This window comes from Engystomops pustulosus, chromosome 9 (assembly GCF_040894005.1).
Source record: "Engystomops pustulosus chromosome 9, aEngPut4.maternal, whole genome shotgun sequence".
NCBI lineage: Eukaryota > Metazoa > Chordata > Amphibia > Anura > Leptodactylidae > Engystomops > Engystomops pustulosus.
Window position 1 is genome coordinate 53536292 of NC_092419.1, and position 17697 is coordinate 53553988.

General features: G+C 39.3%; 1 protein-coding gene and 1 long non-coding RNA gene across 2 annotated transcripts in view; one reads left to right on the top strand and one right to left on the bottom strand.

The window, feature by feature from the left end:
* The window catches only part of LOC140077727 (vascular endothelial growth factor receptor kdr-like), a 112269-nt gene that overhangs the window by 47280 nt on the left and 47292 nt on the right, over positions 1–17697 (top strand). Inside the window, exons 6-9 of the mRNA XM_072125163.1 lie at positions 1460–1596; positions 2597–2753; positions 4286–4403; positions 9075–9250. Of these exons, the coding sequence (XP_071981264.1) occupies positions 1460–1596; positions 2597–2753; positions 4286–4403; positions 9075–9250 (588 nt within the window). The remainder of the gene's footprint in view (positions 1–1459; positions 1597–2596; positions 2754–4285; positions 4404–9074; positions 9251–17697) is intronic.
* Positions 1193–15518, bottom strand: LOC140077729 (uncharacterized). Its single transcript, XR_011849835.1, has 3 exons — positions 15468–15518; positions 3051–3157; positions 1193–1273 (listed from the first exon to the last, which is right to left on the bottom strand). It is a non-coding gene; the product is annotated as an uncharacterized lncRNA (long non-coding RNA).

The following is a 17697-nucleotide window of genomic DNA, read 5'->3' on the forward strand; positions in this document are numbered from 1 at the left end:
TGCCTTATTATTGACACCATAGCTTCCATCGCTGAGAGGTTGCCCCATTAGAATGTCTTTTGAATGTCGTTGAACAGTGAAAAGAAATAAATTAATGTAATGAATTACCCCCATTAAAATGTATTCTTCTGTTTGGTTGGTAATTCAAAAGGTAGCCCTTCACTCTTACTTTCCAGTTATTGTTTCTTCCTGGTTTAGAACCTTTCTTGAACGTGATAACCACTATGCTCCAAAAACACGTCAACATGCTTTAAATGGTTTTCAAGGAGAAACCACATGAGTCTAATCATCCAAAAAGTGCATAGTACATTAGATAAATGGGAATTATGGACTGTTTATTGCAGAAGTGATAACAGAATCATTTTGCTTTGTAAATCTTTCCCAATGATTTTCTTTTTTTTTTTAATTTACTAAAAATACAGTTTCTAGCATAAAAAATGCAAAGTGTTGACCTATCCATCTCATTATCAAGTTTCATTGGCCAAGCTCCTGGAAATGAAGCGTGAAATTGGTACTTATAACTACAAACCAAGGATTAGACATTTTATGGTGCAAAAAGAATTAATGTAGCCAACACTAAGTTGTCATTTGTTTCTCAGTAGTGAACTTTTTTATATTTTTGAATTATTTTTATCAACATACTTTTCATGCATAATTAGTTTTAAGGATGTCAATATGTGCATCCCAAATCAAAGAGAAAAGGGTCAATTTTATGGATTAATTATAGCAATTAAGGAGGATGTCAGACTTATAATATCCAAGGAATAAACAGAGGTCCTCATCTACCACCCAAAGAAGAAAGTAGAATATTATTCTTGAGGATGTGAAAGACCTGAGCTACCTTAAATAAAACCTATTGAACTGATGAAAAAGATTAATATCTCATATTCCCAAACATGTTTATGACCACTCAGCTTAGTCTACAAAGGTTTGTCTGACCATAAAAAAATTGAACCACAACACAGAGCAGCTGGTCAGGAACATGAGAAATATCAGGATAGGTGCAGTGGTAAATATTACCACTTTTACCACTTGTATTATTTGATAGCATTCCGAGTGATCTATATAACCCTAATGAATAAAAATCACCCTAAGAATGAACAACATTGGAACAATTGCTAGGATTAGTTCATAGCCTCTAGAGCTGTTGCATGAACACCAAAGATTGAGCTACATTTTTTCTTGGAACCTACCTTTTAAAGGATTTTCTCTTCACAGATCAGGCATTCAGTCTTTTTGAACAATGAGCAAGGACCATCAAGCATATTAAGCACTACCAAGGAATATTAAGACATTCACGTTATGCCATTACATTTGATAATAATTGCCATGTATTATTTATTGGTATGCGTAGGTGACACACAGTAATTATTCACATAAATAATGGCTCAAAAGAGTAATTGAATGCATCCTTACAGCACTTAATTCTTTATATAACTGAATGTATATTCTATTGCAGCATTCACTCCTACAGAAATTACTAGTGTAGAAGCGGAGAGGACCAGTCTGTTGGCTGGAGAAACACTTCACTTGAACTGCACTGGAGAAGTCCCCTTTAATTCCAGGGTGATTATGGACTGGGTGCACGAAGGAAAGGTAAAACTTTCTGAAACAACACAACTGCTTGTAATTTTACTTATTATCAACAACACAATGAAGTGTACAGGGGGCGCCAGATTCATGATTTCTGCATAAAAATGGGTCATGCAACAAATTTCTGTCAGGCTTTGCATGTTAAATGTGGCGCACAGTCCAACTGAACACTGGAATGGACCCTTCTTAAATACCTGTGCAAGCAGTTTGCACTAGAAAGAATGTGCAAAGCCCACAAAGACAGAAAACTGACTCGCAGCCCTTAGTAAATGTGCCCCAATATCTTTGAGAAGACCTCCTCATTATCCATATCCGATTTTACCCGATTGCATGAATTTTCCATATATTATGTAAATTAAGAGTATCCCACCTGTAGAAGAACACTTTTAAGTGCACAGATATAAAAAAAATACTTAAAAATAGAGAGGGAGTTGTCAAGGTTTGTACTGATGCAAGGCCAGAAATTACCACTATTTCCCCCTTTATGCCACCTTCAAGGCAAGTAGGTGTGGAGAGGAGAGAGTGGGTTGTGCCCAGTGGTGGAGTTGGCACTAGCAATAACCTGCACCCATTCCAGTTTCAAGTTATAGAACAATTTTACACCAGGCAGGACCTGTCACAGAATTACCTGGTTCTGCGGCCAGATATGCCAAGGGGACTCTTCATATATGCAGCACTAGTAAAGGGTTGAGGAGAACATCAAGTCCTGTACCAGCACAAAATAAATTCCCTCCAGAGTCTTGTTTCTAAAGTCGAATAAGCTGAGTGGTTCGGCAGAACCCTATGGATGTCTATGGGTTCTGTGTTGTGGCTTTGTGGCTATGTATAACTTCACGATGGTAGTAATAGTAATAATACTTTATCTGATTCAAATAACACTGTATAACCACACCTGGCAGTACTATTAACCAGATCCATTGCCTTTTAGGTTTTTGATTTAACGAAAGGCCACTCTGTCTGGTAGATAAACATTTATTAACCTACAAATATGACATCATTTCAGGTTCTGGACTCTGAGAAAAAATTGTATGAAACTCCAAATGGCTTTCTGGGAGACAGAATAATAGAAATAAAAAACGTCACAAAGAAGCATGGAGGAGTATACACCTGCAAGGCTGCCTTTTCAGATGTGGCCAAAAATATTACCATAACTATATTCGGTAAGTACTTATTTGTCAATAGATCTTGGTATGCATTAAGTGAAATTATTCTTTGGATGCTTTCACATGAGTATTGCAGAAATTGGCATCAGAGTTTGGTTTGGATTTTAGCCTAATGCGTATGTTTCAATAAACTTCTCTATTTTATCTCCATGCTGACATTGAGGCACTTGCACTACTGAGTAGTTCCAATGAATCTGATATCCAATCCCACAGCCTATCTAAAAAGGCTTTTTATCAGAATATTTTACTATTGACTTACGGTTGGGGCCTTCAATGTCAAACAATCATACTTACCATAGACTTAAGAGACATGTTCTATCTTTATAAAGCCTCCTTTCTTTTTGTAGGTCTTGTGTAAGTGTAGTCGACTGCTCATACACATTGACATCCATCAGTTCTCCCTGGTTGACAATATAAATGTGGATAGTGTGGTTGCTCCATTAGTAAATGTATGATAACAGTTTGGAATTTCATTATTGATCGTCTACAATTCATCCTAAACCAAATAATCAGACTGACTGCATTCCTCCGACCGATATCAGAAGAATCTGCAGCCACCATTTTATACACATAGGAAAATAAAGCAAACAAAAATGCAGTTCTCTGGAAGAAAGATAAGAATCACTGTAATAACACAAAATTGCTTGCCCTATTGATTCTGCCACCCAAAATGTTTATGTGAAAGTGAAGGCAAGACTGTTACTCTACTGTGGTCATGCTGGCTTTCTCCGCTAACACTCAATTTTGTGACAGCCTTGTTTTTAGAAAAATAGATTTTTATTCCTCTTTTGGAAAATTATACCCTTCATGCAATGGATCAAACTAGTTAAAAAAATAATATAAACATAACAATATGGCAGACATAGACTACCCATATATATTCATAGGTCATTAGACCCCCTCCCTTGTAGCCTAAAACTAGTTTGGGAGGTATTTTGAACACAATACTAAAATGCTAAAAAGTTTGGCTTTGTTTTTTATTATTTATTTGGCTCCACATTAAAAGAATTTGGCAAACTGGACCGAATTCTAGTTAAAGGAAATCTACCATCAAAATCAAGCATAATCCAGAGCCTGGATTCCCATAGATCCAGGCTCTGTGACTTTGGTAATCTTCTTATATTTCTTATCCATGGCCTCCTTCTTTCTAAAATCAACTTTTAAATGTATGCTAATGAGCCAGAAAAGCTCTGGGTGGCATTTCCAGAGCCCATCTGAATTTTGGATTCACAGTTTGTTATACTATCTCATCCTACCTCACTGCTCCCTCAGCACTCCCCCCCCCCCACTTTGTGCTGCTGCCATGAGAGCATGGGGCAGGTACCAAGGGAGAAGGGGTGATGGGAGACATTCTCCTGCACAGTATAACAGCTTGTGAAGATTACCACAGTCACAGTGCCTTGATCTATGAGTAAGTATCCCTGGTTTATCATACTTAATTTTAATGATAGATTTCCTTTAATAAGTTGTTTTTATGTATATGAATTCAACATTTTAAATAAATATTTACCTTCCATTTTTTTTTATAGAAAAACCTTTCCTGAAAATGTATGGTTCACCTCAAAACAGATACACAACACTCGAAGGTCAAAATGAACTAAAACTGTCTGTGAAAGTGAAAGCTTTCCCACCACCTCTAAGTGTCTGGTGAGTCGGTCTGTTATATTCTGTATTATTAGAATAAATTTGTAAAAATGGCTTATGATTTTAAGAGGGGCATACGAGTATCAAGGTAGGATAGCCCCATCAGCCCCCTAATGAATTATCATCAAATTGGCTACATCCAAGAAAAATAACCGTTTCTAAAAGTAAGGAAAAGACGGAGAAGCAATATGTGGAGGAGGTTCTTACCATCATATTGAACTAGTTCCACAAGTGTTAATAAATTCCCTAGTATTGGATCAATAGTAAAACAATATTGTGCAATGTATTTTCATGTTAATTTATCTTAAAGTTTTGAACAGGGAAGGAACGCCTTGACATCCAATATAAGGGAGTCTACCATGAAGTAGATGGTTGGGGAGGGCTACCATTTTTCTGAGAATTTTTATCATAAATAGTTACATTAACCCCTTAACGTCTTGCCCATTTTGCACCTTCCTGACACGGCACTTTTTGTGAAATCTGACGTGTCTCTTTAAAGGGGTTTTCCGGGTTTAAAAAATTTCTTAGGGCCGGGCTGGGGAGGGCTATTTAAACACAATAAACATGTACTTACCTCGTCCGGCGCTGCCGATGTCCCGCGCCGCAGCCGGTCTTCTCTGTGCGCCGGTTTCATTACAAGTGCGCACGGGGAGCTTCCGGCCGGCCGGAAGCTCCCATGCGCACCATCTCCCAGCGCTTACAACGCTGAGAGATAGGGACAGATGGGAGGAGCTGTCCACATCGCGGACCAGAAGCTCCCTGTGCGCGGCTTCCGTGCCCCTGTAAACAAACAGGGGAACGGATCGAAGGGACCGCGGCGCGGGACATCAGCGGCGCCGGACGATGTAAGTACATGTTTATTATGTTTAACTAGCCCTCCCCAGCCCGGCCATAAGAAATTTTTTAAACCCGGATAACCCCTTTAATTATAACTTTTAACACTTTAACATATCCAGTTGATTTTGAGATTGTTTATTTGTGACACATTGTACTTCATGTTGGTTGAGAAAGTTGAGCAATATGTTTACAATTTATTTATGAAATAATTGGAAATTTGCAAAAAATTTTGAAAAAAAACTATGTTTTCCAAATTCAAAATTTTCTACTTTTTGGAAAGTTGGTCATATCACCAAAATTATTAGATAACTAACATTTTTCATATATCTGCTTTAACTTGGCATTATTTTTCAAACATCCTTTCCTTTTTTAAGGATGTTAGGAAGCTTATAACTTTAGGTGTGATTTTTCCGATTTTCACGAAAATCATCAAAACCTACAATATATACTCAATTATAAGCCGACCTGAGTATAAGCCGAGATACCTAATTTTAACACAAAAAAACTGGAAAAAGCTATTGACTCGAGTATAAGCCGAGGGTAGGAAATGCATTGGTCCCAGTCTGCCGGCAGTATACACCCAGCAAGTGCAGCCCCTGTTCCCAGTATACAGCCAGCAGCCCCTGCCCCCAGTATACAGCCAGCAGCCCCTGTCCCTAGTATACAGCCAGCAGCCCCCTGTCCCTAGTATACAGCCAGCAGCCCCCTGTCCCTAGTATACACCCAGCAGCCCCCAATCCCTAGTATTCAGCCAGCAGCCCCAGTAGACGCACAGTAGAACGGAAAGAGGGATGTTTGCCTTTTAGAAGCCAAATTTGACAGAAATCTTTTACATGCATTTGGGGAGCCCTAGTGGTATAAAACATAGAATAACCCGCATAGTGACCATAATTTTTGAACACACACCCCTTAGAGAATTTAGCAATGTATAATATATGTATTTGCCACTACAGTTGAATGATCCAATTAGGCCCTAAATATTATAGAGGTGAACATTTTCCTATAAAGGTAACTTTTACCCCTATGTTTTTTAAGCCACAAGAGATAAAAGATGAAATACCCCCCAAAATGTGTTAAAATGTGTAGAAGATCGACCAGATCGACCAGCCAATAGTGGTGAACATGAACAGAAGGGGGTAGCAAATCCCCTCTGGACCGCGAGGCAAAATTGGTGGCTGTCAGGAACAGCCACCACCCTGCCCCTATCACCGTGTCTACAGACATGGTGATCAGTATTACTGACGTCGTAAGTAAAATCGCTGCTATTGACTGGTCTGCCTTGATCAGCCAATAGCAGCGATCATGAACTGGGGGGGGGGGGGCAACAAAACCCTTCTGGTCCACGGGGCAGGATGGGTGGCCATCAGAAACAGCTGCCATCTTGACCCAATCACTGTTTCTGAACCATGTTGGCAAGTCACTACCCGCTGCACCGTTCTATGACAACATGCGTCAGGAAGGGGTTTATAGGTCAATTTGAACAAATAAGGGCTTATTATTTGCGAGATGAGATGCAATGTAAAAAAAAACCTTCATTTTAGTGGGTCTTTAGCTTATTGATGAGATTTTATTAACTCTTTACGTGTGGAGGAAAATAAAATCATAATTCTTGTTTATGATTTTTAGCATTTTTTTGCAAGGGGTTTTCACTGTGGCATAAAAATAATATTATCTTTATTCTACGGATCACTGTGATTACGTTGATACCTCATTTATATAGTTTTATTTATATTTGTCTAATTTATTTGTGATTAGTGTTTTTTGTAATTTATTACTTGTGTATAGAGAATTGTGTTTGGGGGACTTTCACTTTCTTTTATTAAATCATTTTATTAAAAAAAAACTTTATTTGTTTTAACTTTTTTTTACATTTAGTGACATGTTAGTTCAAGCTCAGATACAGCTTACACAGTGCAATAAAGACACTGAGCATGCTGCACATGTATTAAAGCCAGCAGGACGCAGCTCCCGAAAGAGATCGCGCTGCCCGGGGCACTGGCAGACCCCGGGGCTGCCAGCGGAGGATCGGACCCCCCCAGTAAGTGCCACGGAGGGGAGGTCTGATCCACGTCAAAAGCCCCTTACACGCTGCAGTCATCTTTGACCATCAAAACTTTGTTATATTAAAAAGCAACTTACATACAACCCCTAAACAGACCTCTCCGCTAACTGTGACCTCTGGTCCAGCTTTCTGGATGCTGCTAATTTACTGTACTTTAGCCCCAGGCTGCAATGGTCAACATAAATTTTTGCATATGTGGAACAGACACAGTATCGGCCCCTAAGTCTCCTACACCACTACTTTTCTTTAAGTCACTGTTGACTGCATTTTCTTAGGTCATCATTCATGAGTGTAGGCTGAAATAAAGTAGAAGGAAGAAACAAATATAATGACAAGGGTAGATTATCAGATGCTGGACATGGGGAAATGTGGGACCTGGGTGCTGAAACACCTAATGTTGGCTATACATTATGTATTTTCAGTGCTGAAACACGTGGCAGGTAGTCTACATTATCAATAAAGCATCCTTCACTGTACCTTTGATATTCTGGAACGTCAATTACAGCTGCACCTGTGTGCCACATTTCTTTATTCACTGAAATGAGATTTATGGACAAAGAGCAAAGGAAATGACTGTTATGAAAGAAGAACAAGAGTATTTGGGATACTAAGACCCATATGTGCCTGTTGTCAAAGTAAATAGATCATCATATAGAATATTAAAATTAAAAATGGTTACATTTCCGTTGTACAAGAAAACATAAATGAAGTTACATAAAAGTATAACTTCTAGCCGTATCTCTGGAAAGAGTAGTTTTATTGGTTGAGTCTTTTTAAAGGCTAGCCTTGACGCTCATAGGACTGTAAAATCTCATGGAGCATGCTATGCTTGGCTATTGAGATCATTTGTGTTTTCAAATTGATGTAAAATAGTAAAGGGTCTGGGAGTGGGCCAGACATGATAATGAGGAAGAGAGGGTTAGCGAGGCATACACACACCACTAAATTATGTTAAGTTGCGGGATCTAACATCATAAACTGTGATCCTGAAAAGCAAACAGAGAAAAGCATCTGAGAGATGAAACAGCAAGCTCCCGGAATCAGAAACAGCTGTTTGGGGAATGTTTTTTCTTTGTGGTATGAATGAACTTAGTAACTTAATGGGGTACTCCAGGAATAAGCATTATTCACATTCAAATAGATTAAACTATAAGATAATATGTAATTAGTTATTTAAAATTTTGCTCCCCTTAACAGAAAAATGCTGTGGACACATACTATAATGAAGAATTGAAATGCTATCATCCCTTTAATTAGTCCTGTGACTTTGTCCCGGTGGAGGAGACACAGGACAGAAGATGGTCGCTCGTCACATGTCCACATCACATGTCCTGCACCTGCCCGGGCAGGTCATGTGATCATCACTATGTTTAGCTGTAGTTGGTTGCTTGCAGTGCATCCAGTACGACCAATATTGTGGTGAGATGTCATCTCAGTGAGGTGATGGCACACATCATTACTATGGTAACAGAGCAGTACAATATGTTAGATCATGTGTCTTGTAGTTGTAGATGGTGGCCATTTTTGAGATAACTCCGCCTACTTTAGAAAATACATACAATTTTGTGAATCATAAAAGCAAATTACTAGTGCTCCATTTTATTATTAATGACATTGAGTTTTGTTGTATTTATTGATAACAGAAGTTTTTTTTTGTATAGGTTTTTCCATCAGAAGTTCGTATTCCCGAAATAACCCTTTAAGAAATAACATCCCATAATTGGCTTCAAATATACATCACAATATCTTGTTATTGTCTATACTTCTGTTCACAGGTTCAAAGATGGAAAACTTATAGAAAAGAACAACACCTGCTACAAAACCAATCCTGAAAAACACACCTTGGTTATAAGGAATTTAAAGGAAAATGATTCTGGGGTTTACACCATACTGGTCTTCAATGCTAAACACAATCTGCAAGAGAAATATAACTTTACTGTCGAGGTATATGGTAAGTGCTGCCTATGGTAACACCGCTGTTATCAATGCGGGGACACGCTATGTGAATACGTGTACATTACTTAATATTACATCTGATCCCTGATGAATGTTACATAGTCAGGAAACGCGTTGGGTCTAATCATCTTAGGAGTGCTAGCTCAGGATAGTGTGAATTTGACAGCTCGAGTGGCCGAGAAGCTAGGAGTAAATATCTTAGACTCCATCTAGGCTTAAGAGCAGTCTCCTATCCATTAATAATATGAGCAGGTAGCCTCCAACACATCTTAGGTTGATCCCAGGTCAGGCCGAAGACACGGCTGCAATACTGGTGTCGATCTTTAGTCTTCTGTATGTTATCAAACCATCTGTGAGAGGGGTGGCTTTGCTACATATGCCCGATATCTGCTATATGCTGGCCTTATGGTATTATTTAGTAGCCTATACCCCCGCTGTCTTTTGGTTCTGGTCCCAGTCTAGGTCAGCGTAGATATGTGATTGAGCTGGGGTCAGACTCTTTGAAACTTTTTAGACACCTATTTTAGTGGTGGAGGCTGATATACCTCAACACATTTGTTCATTTATTTTATTGTATATCTAATAAAAGCAAAATTTTATAGTTTTTGATACTCTCTTTCCCCCAATTTCAGTGAATTTTCAAAAATATGAGAGGTGAACAACTTATATCTTTTTTCAGTGAATTTCTAAGTGCTGCCTTTACAGGCAATGTATTGTACAGATGTCATAGAGAATTACTTACCTATTCATTACTTCTTAATTTTATATACTATATTTACTATCCTGCAGCTTTTCATCTTTAGAACAGATACTGGGGCAGATTTATCAAACTGTCTGAAAGTCAGAATATTTCTTGTTGCCCATGGCAACCAATCACAGCTCAGTTTTCATTTTACCAGTGCTCATGACTGGTTGCCATGGGCAACTAGAAATATTCTGACTTTCAGACAGCTTGATAAATCTGCCCCATTGTCTTGAATTTTACATTATTCTTCTATATTATGCTTCAACACCTCATAAACAGCTCCATCCAGTACCATCTCTGCCTGTTGCGAGTAATTACCTTTCTTTCTATAGTTTACTAAAAATCGAAGTGACCATTAGATCATTACATTATAAATATGGCAGTAGCTATGAATGAATAGTAGTGTCCACCCATGTGAAAACTAATGTGGAATAGTCCATGCAATTGTCTATTTATAGAGGTTCTGGTTGAACATAACATAGTTCTGCACTACAGCTTATATTAAAACATAGTTAGACATAACCGCTGTTAAGTGATGAATTATGGTAGCGTAGTGGTTTGCTGGGCTGTGTTGTGTGGGTGTATGAGTATTGAATTTTTTTGTTTTTGTTTTGTTTCCTAAAATTCTAAAATATAAAAAAAAAGCTTTCAAAATGGGATGTTTAGTAGATGAGATCAGCTTGGGCACAGGTGTACAGGACATGAAGTACATATAATACAGTCTATGCAGAAGAGCCAAAAATAAGGATGAACACTACCTGCTCCCATTATCCCCATATCTGCTTTTACTGCCACAGATGTGAAATGGGGAAAACAACACAACTATGGCATGAACAGCCAAGTGCTTGACTCCCATAAGGGACTTAAAATCTGCAAATGTTCATGTTTCAGATTAAGCTTGGGATTGATCATGCTGCTCCCCTAAACAAAACAGATCCAGAGTTTCTGGAATCTTTACTTTTCAGCAGAATAATATGACTCATAGTGAATGCAAAATACAACCAGATATTAGAGTAACAGCTGATGTGATGATGTCTCTTATATAAAGTATGGAACTTGGAAACTGATTGGAGAAAGAGACCAAAACTATGTAATAATGTGTGTGAAAACTGTAGACCAGACATTGGAAGTCACAATTTTATCTGTTTCCAATATTAGGAAAATAAGGGAGAGCAGATGGTTCAGAAAATAGTTACTCCACTAATACTTCAATGAATATTTTTTATGCCAAAAAAATGTGCCATACATACTGCTGAGAACCGTAGTGTGACAATCTGAGGTCTGGAGTAAGCACAGTGCATACAATTCTATAATTCACTGTTATTAACAAAAATACAGCATTTCACAAATATAGTTCCAATCTGTCTCTTTCAGTCCTGGTGTACTTTTTGGTTGCCCCTGTATCTGACCCTGAATATTCTGACTTTAGGGTTGGGAAAACATAATGTTCTCCTGTCTAATGCAGCACTGAGCTGAGGTGCGCTCTGCAGTGGCCCCTACCCTTACATTCCAAGACGAGCCCACACACACACAGACTTCCTGCCGCCAAACAGCAGCAGCATGAGGAGAGTAAAGCTACAAGCTACAGGCAGATAAGGTCTTTATCTAGGGGAGGGAGGCACAGCAGATCTGACAGTATATTGTTATGGAGATGTAGCAGTGCTGAGAATGTAATTGTGTGCAATTTGGATCTTTTTTTTTTTTTTTTTTTTTTTTATTTGCTTTTAAACAAGACAAAGAGTTACATGGCATTTTTTGCGATATCCAAATCATTAAATCATTACATGGTATATCTTTAAATCACTACATATCGTGCTACAAATAACCATATATACACAGGCTCCCTTCTTTAGGAGCCGTCATCCTATCGCAAAACCTGTCCATATTTCCATAAGGATAAGCCCCCCCCAGACCCACCCTCCCCCCCACCCTCTACCGATGCTGGAGACGCTGAGTGGATCCAATAAATATTCCGTGGAGTACAGAGCAAACCTCTATAAACTCCACTGATTCCAAATATCTTTCAATTTATTGCCCTTCCTATAACGTTTCTCATATGCACATTCGTATGTTTTTATACGCTTAACTAAGTTAATCCATTCATTGACCGTTGGGGACTTGTCGTCTAGCCAGTGTTTAACTAACACTAGTCTTGCGAGGAAGATGGTCTTCAAGGCCAAATCACTTTTTAATCTATCCTCCAAAGAGATCGGGAGCAGGCCTAAGACCCCGAAGGTAGCAACACGCGGGAACGCAGTTTGTAACTGATCCTCTATACTCGTAAATATCTCCTCCCAGTAATAATTGATCTTCGGGCAGTCCCATAGAACATGTAGGATATCAGCTTGGGAGCGATTACACCTCCTACAGTTAGAATTTTCAGTTAATCCAATTTTAAACATTAAGTCTGGTGTATAGTAAATTCGATATAATATATATAATTGTGTACACCTGTGATTTAAATTAATCGTTGATCTAACCACATTCTTATAAATATCTCGCCATTGTGCCGTTGTGATAAAGCCGACCTGATTTGACCATTTCAGTTGAGTAGCATGGCTACTCTTCTGGTCTATAATAATCCTAAGTCGACCATATATACATGATAAATTAAGTCGTGATACCTCTAAATCTAATAATTCCATAAATTTGCTCTCTAAGTGTCTCGTGAATCTACCATGATCTAATTCTTTCCTATATGCGTGCGCAATTTGACAGTACCTAAAAAAATCCCTTTCCTCCAAAGTGTCCTTAACACACCACTCCTGAAAAGAGGGCAATGTCCCATCCTCTTCCAACTGCTCCAGAGACTTAATCCCCTTTCTTTCCCAGAACCCAACATCGTCCATTTTATCCAGCTCCGGAAAATTAAGGTTACCCCACAGAGGGGTGAACTTAAATCCTCCCTCAATACCAAATAAACTCCTAAGATCTCTCCAAGTGTACTCCAATAACCGTGCCAAGGGGAATCTTTTAGCATTAAGGCGTTGCAGTTGGCCTGACTCCAATAGGGCCAGAATTGAATCAAAGCTTCGCTCCAGCTGCATAATTATCGCATAAAATATGTTCGACTGTCTGTTTTCCAAAATAAATTGGGTCTGTGCCGCCAAAAAATAATGATAAAAAGATGGGAGCGACAGACCACCCCTTTCCTTATTAAGCATTAAAGTTTCTTGTTTGATGCGCACCCTTTTTCTCCCCCAAAGTAATTTGTTTAAGATCGCTCGGATGAGCCCAAACCATTTCTTCCCTATCCAACAAGGAGAGTTAGATAATACATATAGTATTTGAGGGAGCAGTACACTCTTTATAAGTATAACTCTCTCTGCTCGGTTTAATGGCAACGTGTTCCATGTATTCACCTTATTTTTTATTTTTGTTAGTAAAGGAGCCAGATTAAGCTCATCTACTTTGGCCGTGATCTTTAGACCAAGATAATCACATAAGGAGGAGACCTTCAGTTCAAACTGCAAATAATTGGGATGGGGGACATCATCTAGAGGGACCAAAATCGACTTATGGGAGTTTATCTGGAAACCTGAGAATCTACCGAATTCCTGGATAACCTTCAGAGCTTTTGGTACCGAAATTTCTGAATCTTTAAGAGATAGAAGAACATCGTCCGCATATAGCATTATCTTGTCTTCGGACCCAGCTAATCCTCCCCCCTCTATCTCCCTGTCTGCCCTAAGTTTTATTGCCAAAGGTTCTATGTAGAGCGCAAATAGCAACGGGGACAGGGGACATCCCTGCCTAGTACCCCTAGACAGTGTAAAAAAGGGGGAGAAATCGTTATTGACCCTGATACAGACCCTTGGAGACTTATAAAAGAGTCTGACCCAATCCAGAAAAGGAGAACCCAACCCAAATCTATGAAGGACCTCCCAGAGGAAGTCCCACTCCACCCTATCAAAGGCCTTAGAAGCGTCCAATGACAGGATGGAGCGCGACCCACCCCGGCCCAACTGCAAACCTGCATAAAGCCGTCGTATATTGGTCTTACTCTGCCGACCGGTCAGAAAGCCACATTGATCTTCATGTATAAGTGTGGGAGCAAACTCTTTTAGTCTATTTGACAGTAATTTGGCCATCAGCTTAGCATCTGCGTTAATGAGCGAGATTGGTCTATAAGATTCCGCTTCCAGTGGGTCTTTGTTTTTTTTTTGTATCAGGACTATACTTGCCTCATACCACGAATCAGGCAACCTACCCTCCTTTTGTGCCGATTCCCAGATCTCCATCATAAGAGGTAAAAGAATAGAACCGAACCTACTATAGATTTCTAGGGGGAGCCCATCCAATCCCGGGGCAATTTGGATCTCATTACCTCAGCTATCTTTCTATGTGTCAGATACACAATGTTCAGAAGTTAAACAAAAGTGTATACAAACCTGTACCCTGATAATCTAACCACATTTTAAGCACACAGCATCTTATAGCACTAGAGGGATTATATTGTGTCTGCTTAGACTCTGGAATTTTACACTGACCAGCCTAGGGACTGATAGGACCTAAAAAAGCAATAAAACTGAGTAAAATTGTAAAGTAAAGGGTTAAAAATTGTCTCTAATGTTTAAACATCACTAGCGGATTGAAACTTGAGAATTTTCTTCAATGGGCAAATCCCTTTAAAAACAGATGTGTTGGGTGCCACTGTGTGTTGGGTGCACTCATTAAGATGCCTCTGCTGGAGCACAGAGATGGCTGTTACAGGGTATTAACTACATGGACTAACACTTAGAGTGGCCAATTAAGCGGGAGAACAAAAACACATGGAGTTTAGTGATGAAGGCAATTTTCACATGACTTTGTTAAGAGAATATAAATTATTATATTGCCAGTAATAACAAACTTTACTAGGGTAAGTACAAGACCACCCATTTTGTATTTACCCCAGCAAAGCATCTCTGTTGCTGCGAGAGCCAATTGTGCAGTCATTAATGTATTCATACCCCCTCCATGATAAGTACTCCCATATTAGTAGTTGTTCTTGGCACACCCCTTCATCCACTAATTATTACTGGATATTACTGGTTATCACAAAGCCACAAGCTAACCCCTTTAAATGGCTATTTGTTACAGCACTCCAAGGACAGCACTGTGTCCCTTCACTTCCTACCATGCAGAGTTGTGCATTGTATGACAGGTGAGCTTGGTGCTGCAGCCCAGTCCCACCCACTTGAATGGGACTAATCTGCATCCAGACCACAAGACTCACTTTGAAGTGAAATCGACATGGATTGGTGTACTGCCAGTGCTTTAAACTATTGATTGGTGGGGCTCCAGTACCAGTCAAAGGAAAGGTGATCAATTTTTAAAACTCAGAAAACCTCTTTTATATTCAGTCCACTCTCATATTCATATTGCAATTCAGCTTTATCTTATGCCTATTGTTGCTGCTAGTGTTTAGCCTTTTCTCTGCAAGACAGAACAACAATGTGCGGTGATATCAGCTGTTTTCACTTACCGATAGCGCTCTCAGTCCACAAACGTTATCCCTGATTAAGCGCCATCTGTTGTGAATTAAAGGAAAATATGAGTTTGCTAAACGATAAGCAGATTGTAATGTGATAATCAAAAATAAATTCACCTTTAACACAAGGACTTAGCTTGCAAACAAATAGTTTTCCTCTTAAAACGGATATCTTGCTATTACGGGAGGATGTTTGCAAAGAAATCTTTTCATGATGATAAGACAATCTGCCAGCTAAGCCTCAGCTTTATTCATCTCATCTTCCTAAGGGAGTCCGGTCTCTTGGCTTAGCTTGGAAAGAGGAACTGGCTTTTTTTTTTTTAGGAAAAAAACTTCAGAGCATCTGTTCTAAGAAGTGTGTAAAAGCCGAACTTCAATTGAAAAGGGTCAGCTTTGAGACTGTGTGTGTCGGATGTGCTCATTCAGCTCGGGAATATATTGATTCAGGTTCCCATCTTGGTGAGCATAGGTGTTTTGTTTCATGTGGTGAGAATATATTTCTTTTCGACTCCATGGAAAATTTTAAACTTTCTCAGATTTTTAATGCTCATTTAAGAACTGAAAAATAACGTCCACCAGGCTTTCAATTGCCAAAGTAAAGGTATGGAGTTACTTAAGAAAACCTTGTGAGAGCAGGAGATGGGAGCACTTTAAAACTTGTGTCATATATTGGCTCTTCTTAAGTACCGTATATACTCGAGTATAAGCTGAGATCCCTAATTTTACCACCAAAAACGTGGAAAAACTATTGACTCGAGTATGAGCCGAGGGTGGAAAATGCATTGGTCACAGCCCCCCCCCCAGTATATAGCCAGCAAGCCCCCAGTAGTATATACCCAGCCAGCTCCAAGTAGTTTATAGCCAGCCTGCCCCCATGTAGTATACAGCCAGCCAGCCCCATGTAGTATACAGACAGCCCCCAGTAGTATACAGGCACCCCCTAGTAGTATACAGCCAGCCAGCCTCTAGTAGTATACAGCCAGACAGCCCCCGTAGTATACAGCCAGCCCCCAGTAGTATACATCCTGCCAGCCACTATTAGTATACAGCCAGCCTGCTCCCAGTAGTATACAGCCAGCCAGCCCCCATGTAGTATACAGCCAGCCTGCCCCCAGTAGTATACAACCAGCCTGCCCCCATGTTTTATACAGCCAGCCCCTAGCAGTATACAGCCAGCACCGCCCCAGCAAAAAAAACTATATACTCACCCTCCCTGATGTCGGCGCGACTCCCCTATATCAGATCGGCTCGTTATCTTGTTTCCGTGTGGCTCCTCTCCTTTCTTCTGTCTTCTTTAACTGCCGGAATGGCATCGGGGAGCCGCGTGGAGTATCCGGATGAAGGAGGGTGAGTATATAAGTTTGTTTCTTTTTTTAAATAGACTCCTGTATAAACCGAGGTGACTTTTTCAGCTTGTCTTGTCTTATACACGAGTATATATGAGTATTCCACAGTTCACAAACTCTATAGCTTTGTAGATTTGATGTCTAATTCTTTGTCATTCCTTTTTAAATAAGTGCCTGTAGCTGTGATAGATGTATGAGTTACCCATTGAGGTATGGTAAAACCTGGGACTGCTGCCAACTCAGCCATAACCTACAACATGGACATACTAGCATAGACCTCTTTATCCAAACTCTATCCAAATTAAAAATGATGACTTAACGTCCAAGTTTCTGCCAACCCCCCTCTCCCATTTTCCTAACTAAAACAGTGTGGTTCTTCAAAACTGTTAAAAGGATGTGATGCTGGAATCGCTGTCATGTCTCTGTGCTGATAACCTTTTTATCTATGAAACAGGTTGGCAATATAAGCAGTGTAATAATTATTACTTGAATATGCGCAATATACTGTATCTGGTGTTAAACTATCATCTGTAAGGGACATCATTATCTTGGTCTTGCTATTCCTCAATACGCTGTCCAGCTGCTGAATCTGTGCAATGAATGGTAGAAATTATATGCTAAAATTATATATTTGATAAATTGATGAGATGGTCTAACTTTTAAAAAAATCTTGGGGATTTTATCAAAACTATTGTAAAGAAATGGCAACCATTGCCCACTCCAAGCAATCAGATGTAGGATTTGACTTTTAGGATTTTGTTTTAACACTTGAAATATGTAACTTCTTTAATCATTGTGCCAGTTTTAAAAGAAATCTCCCTTATTTTATATAATGGACCCCCAAGGATAAAATGAGCAAAGAAGTAAATGTAAAATGA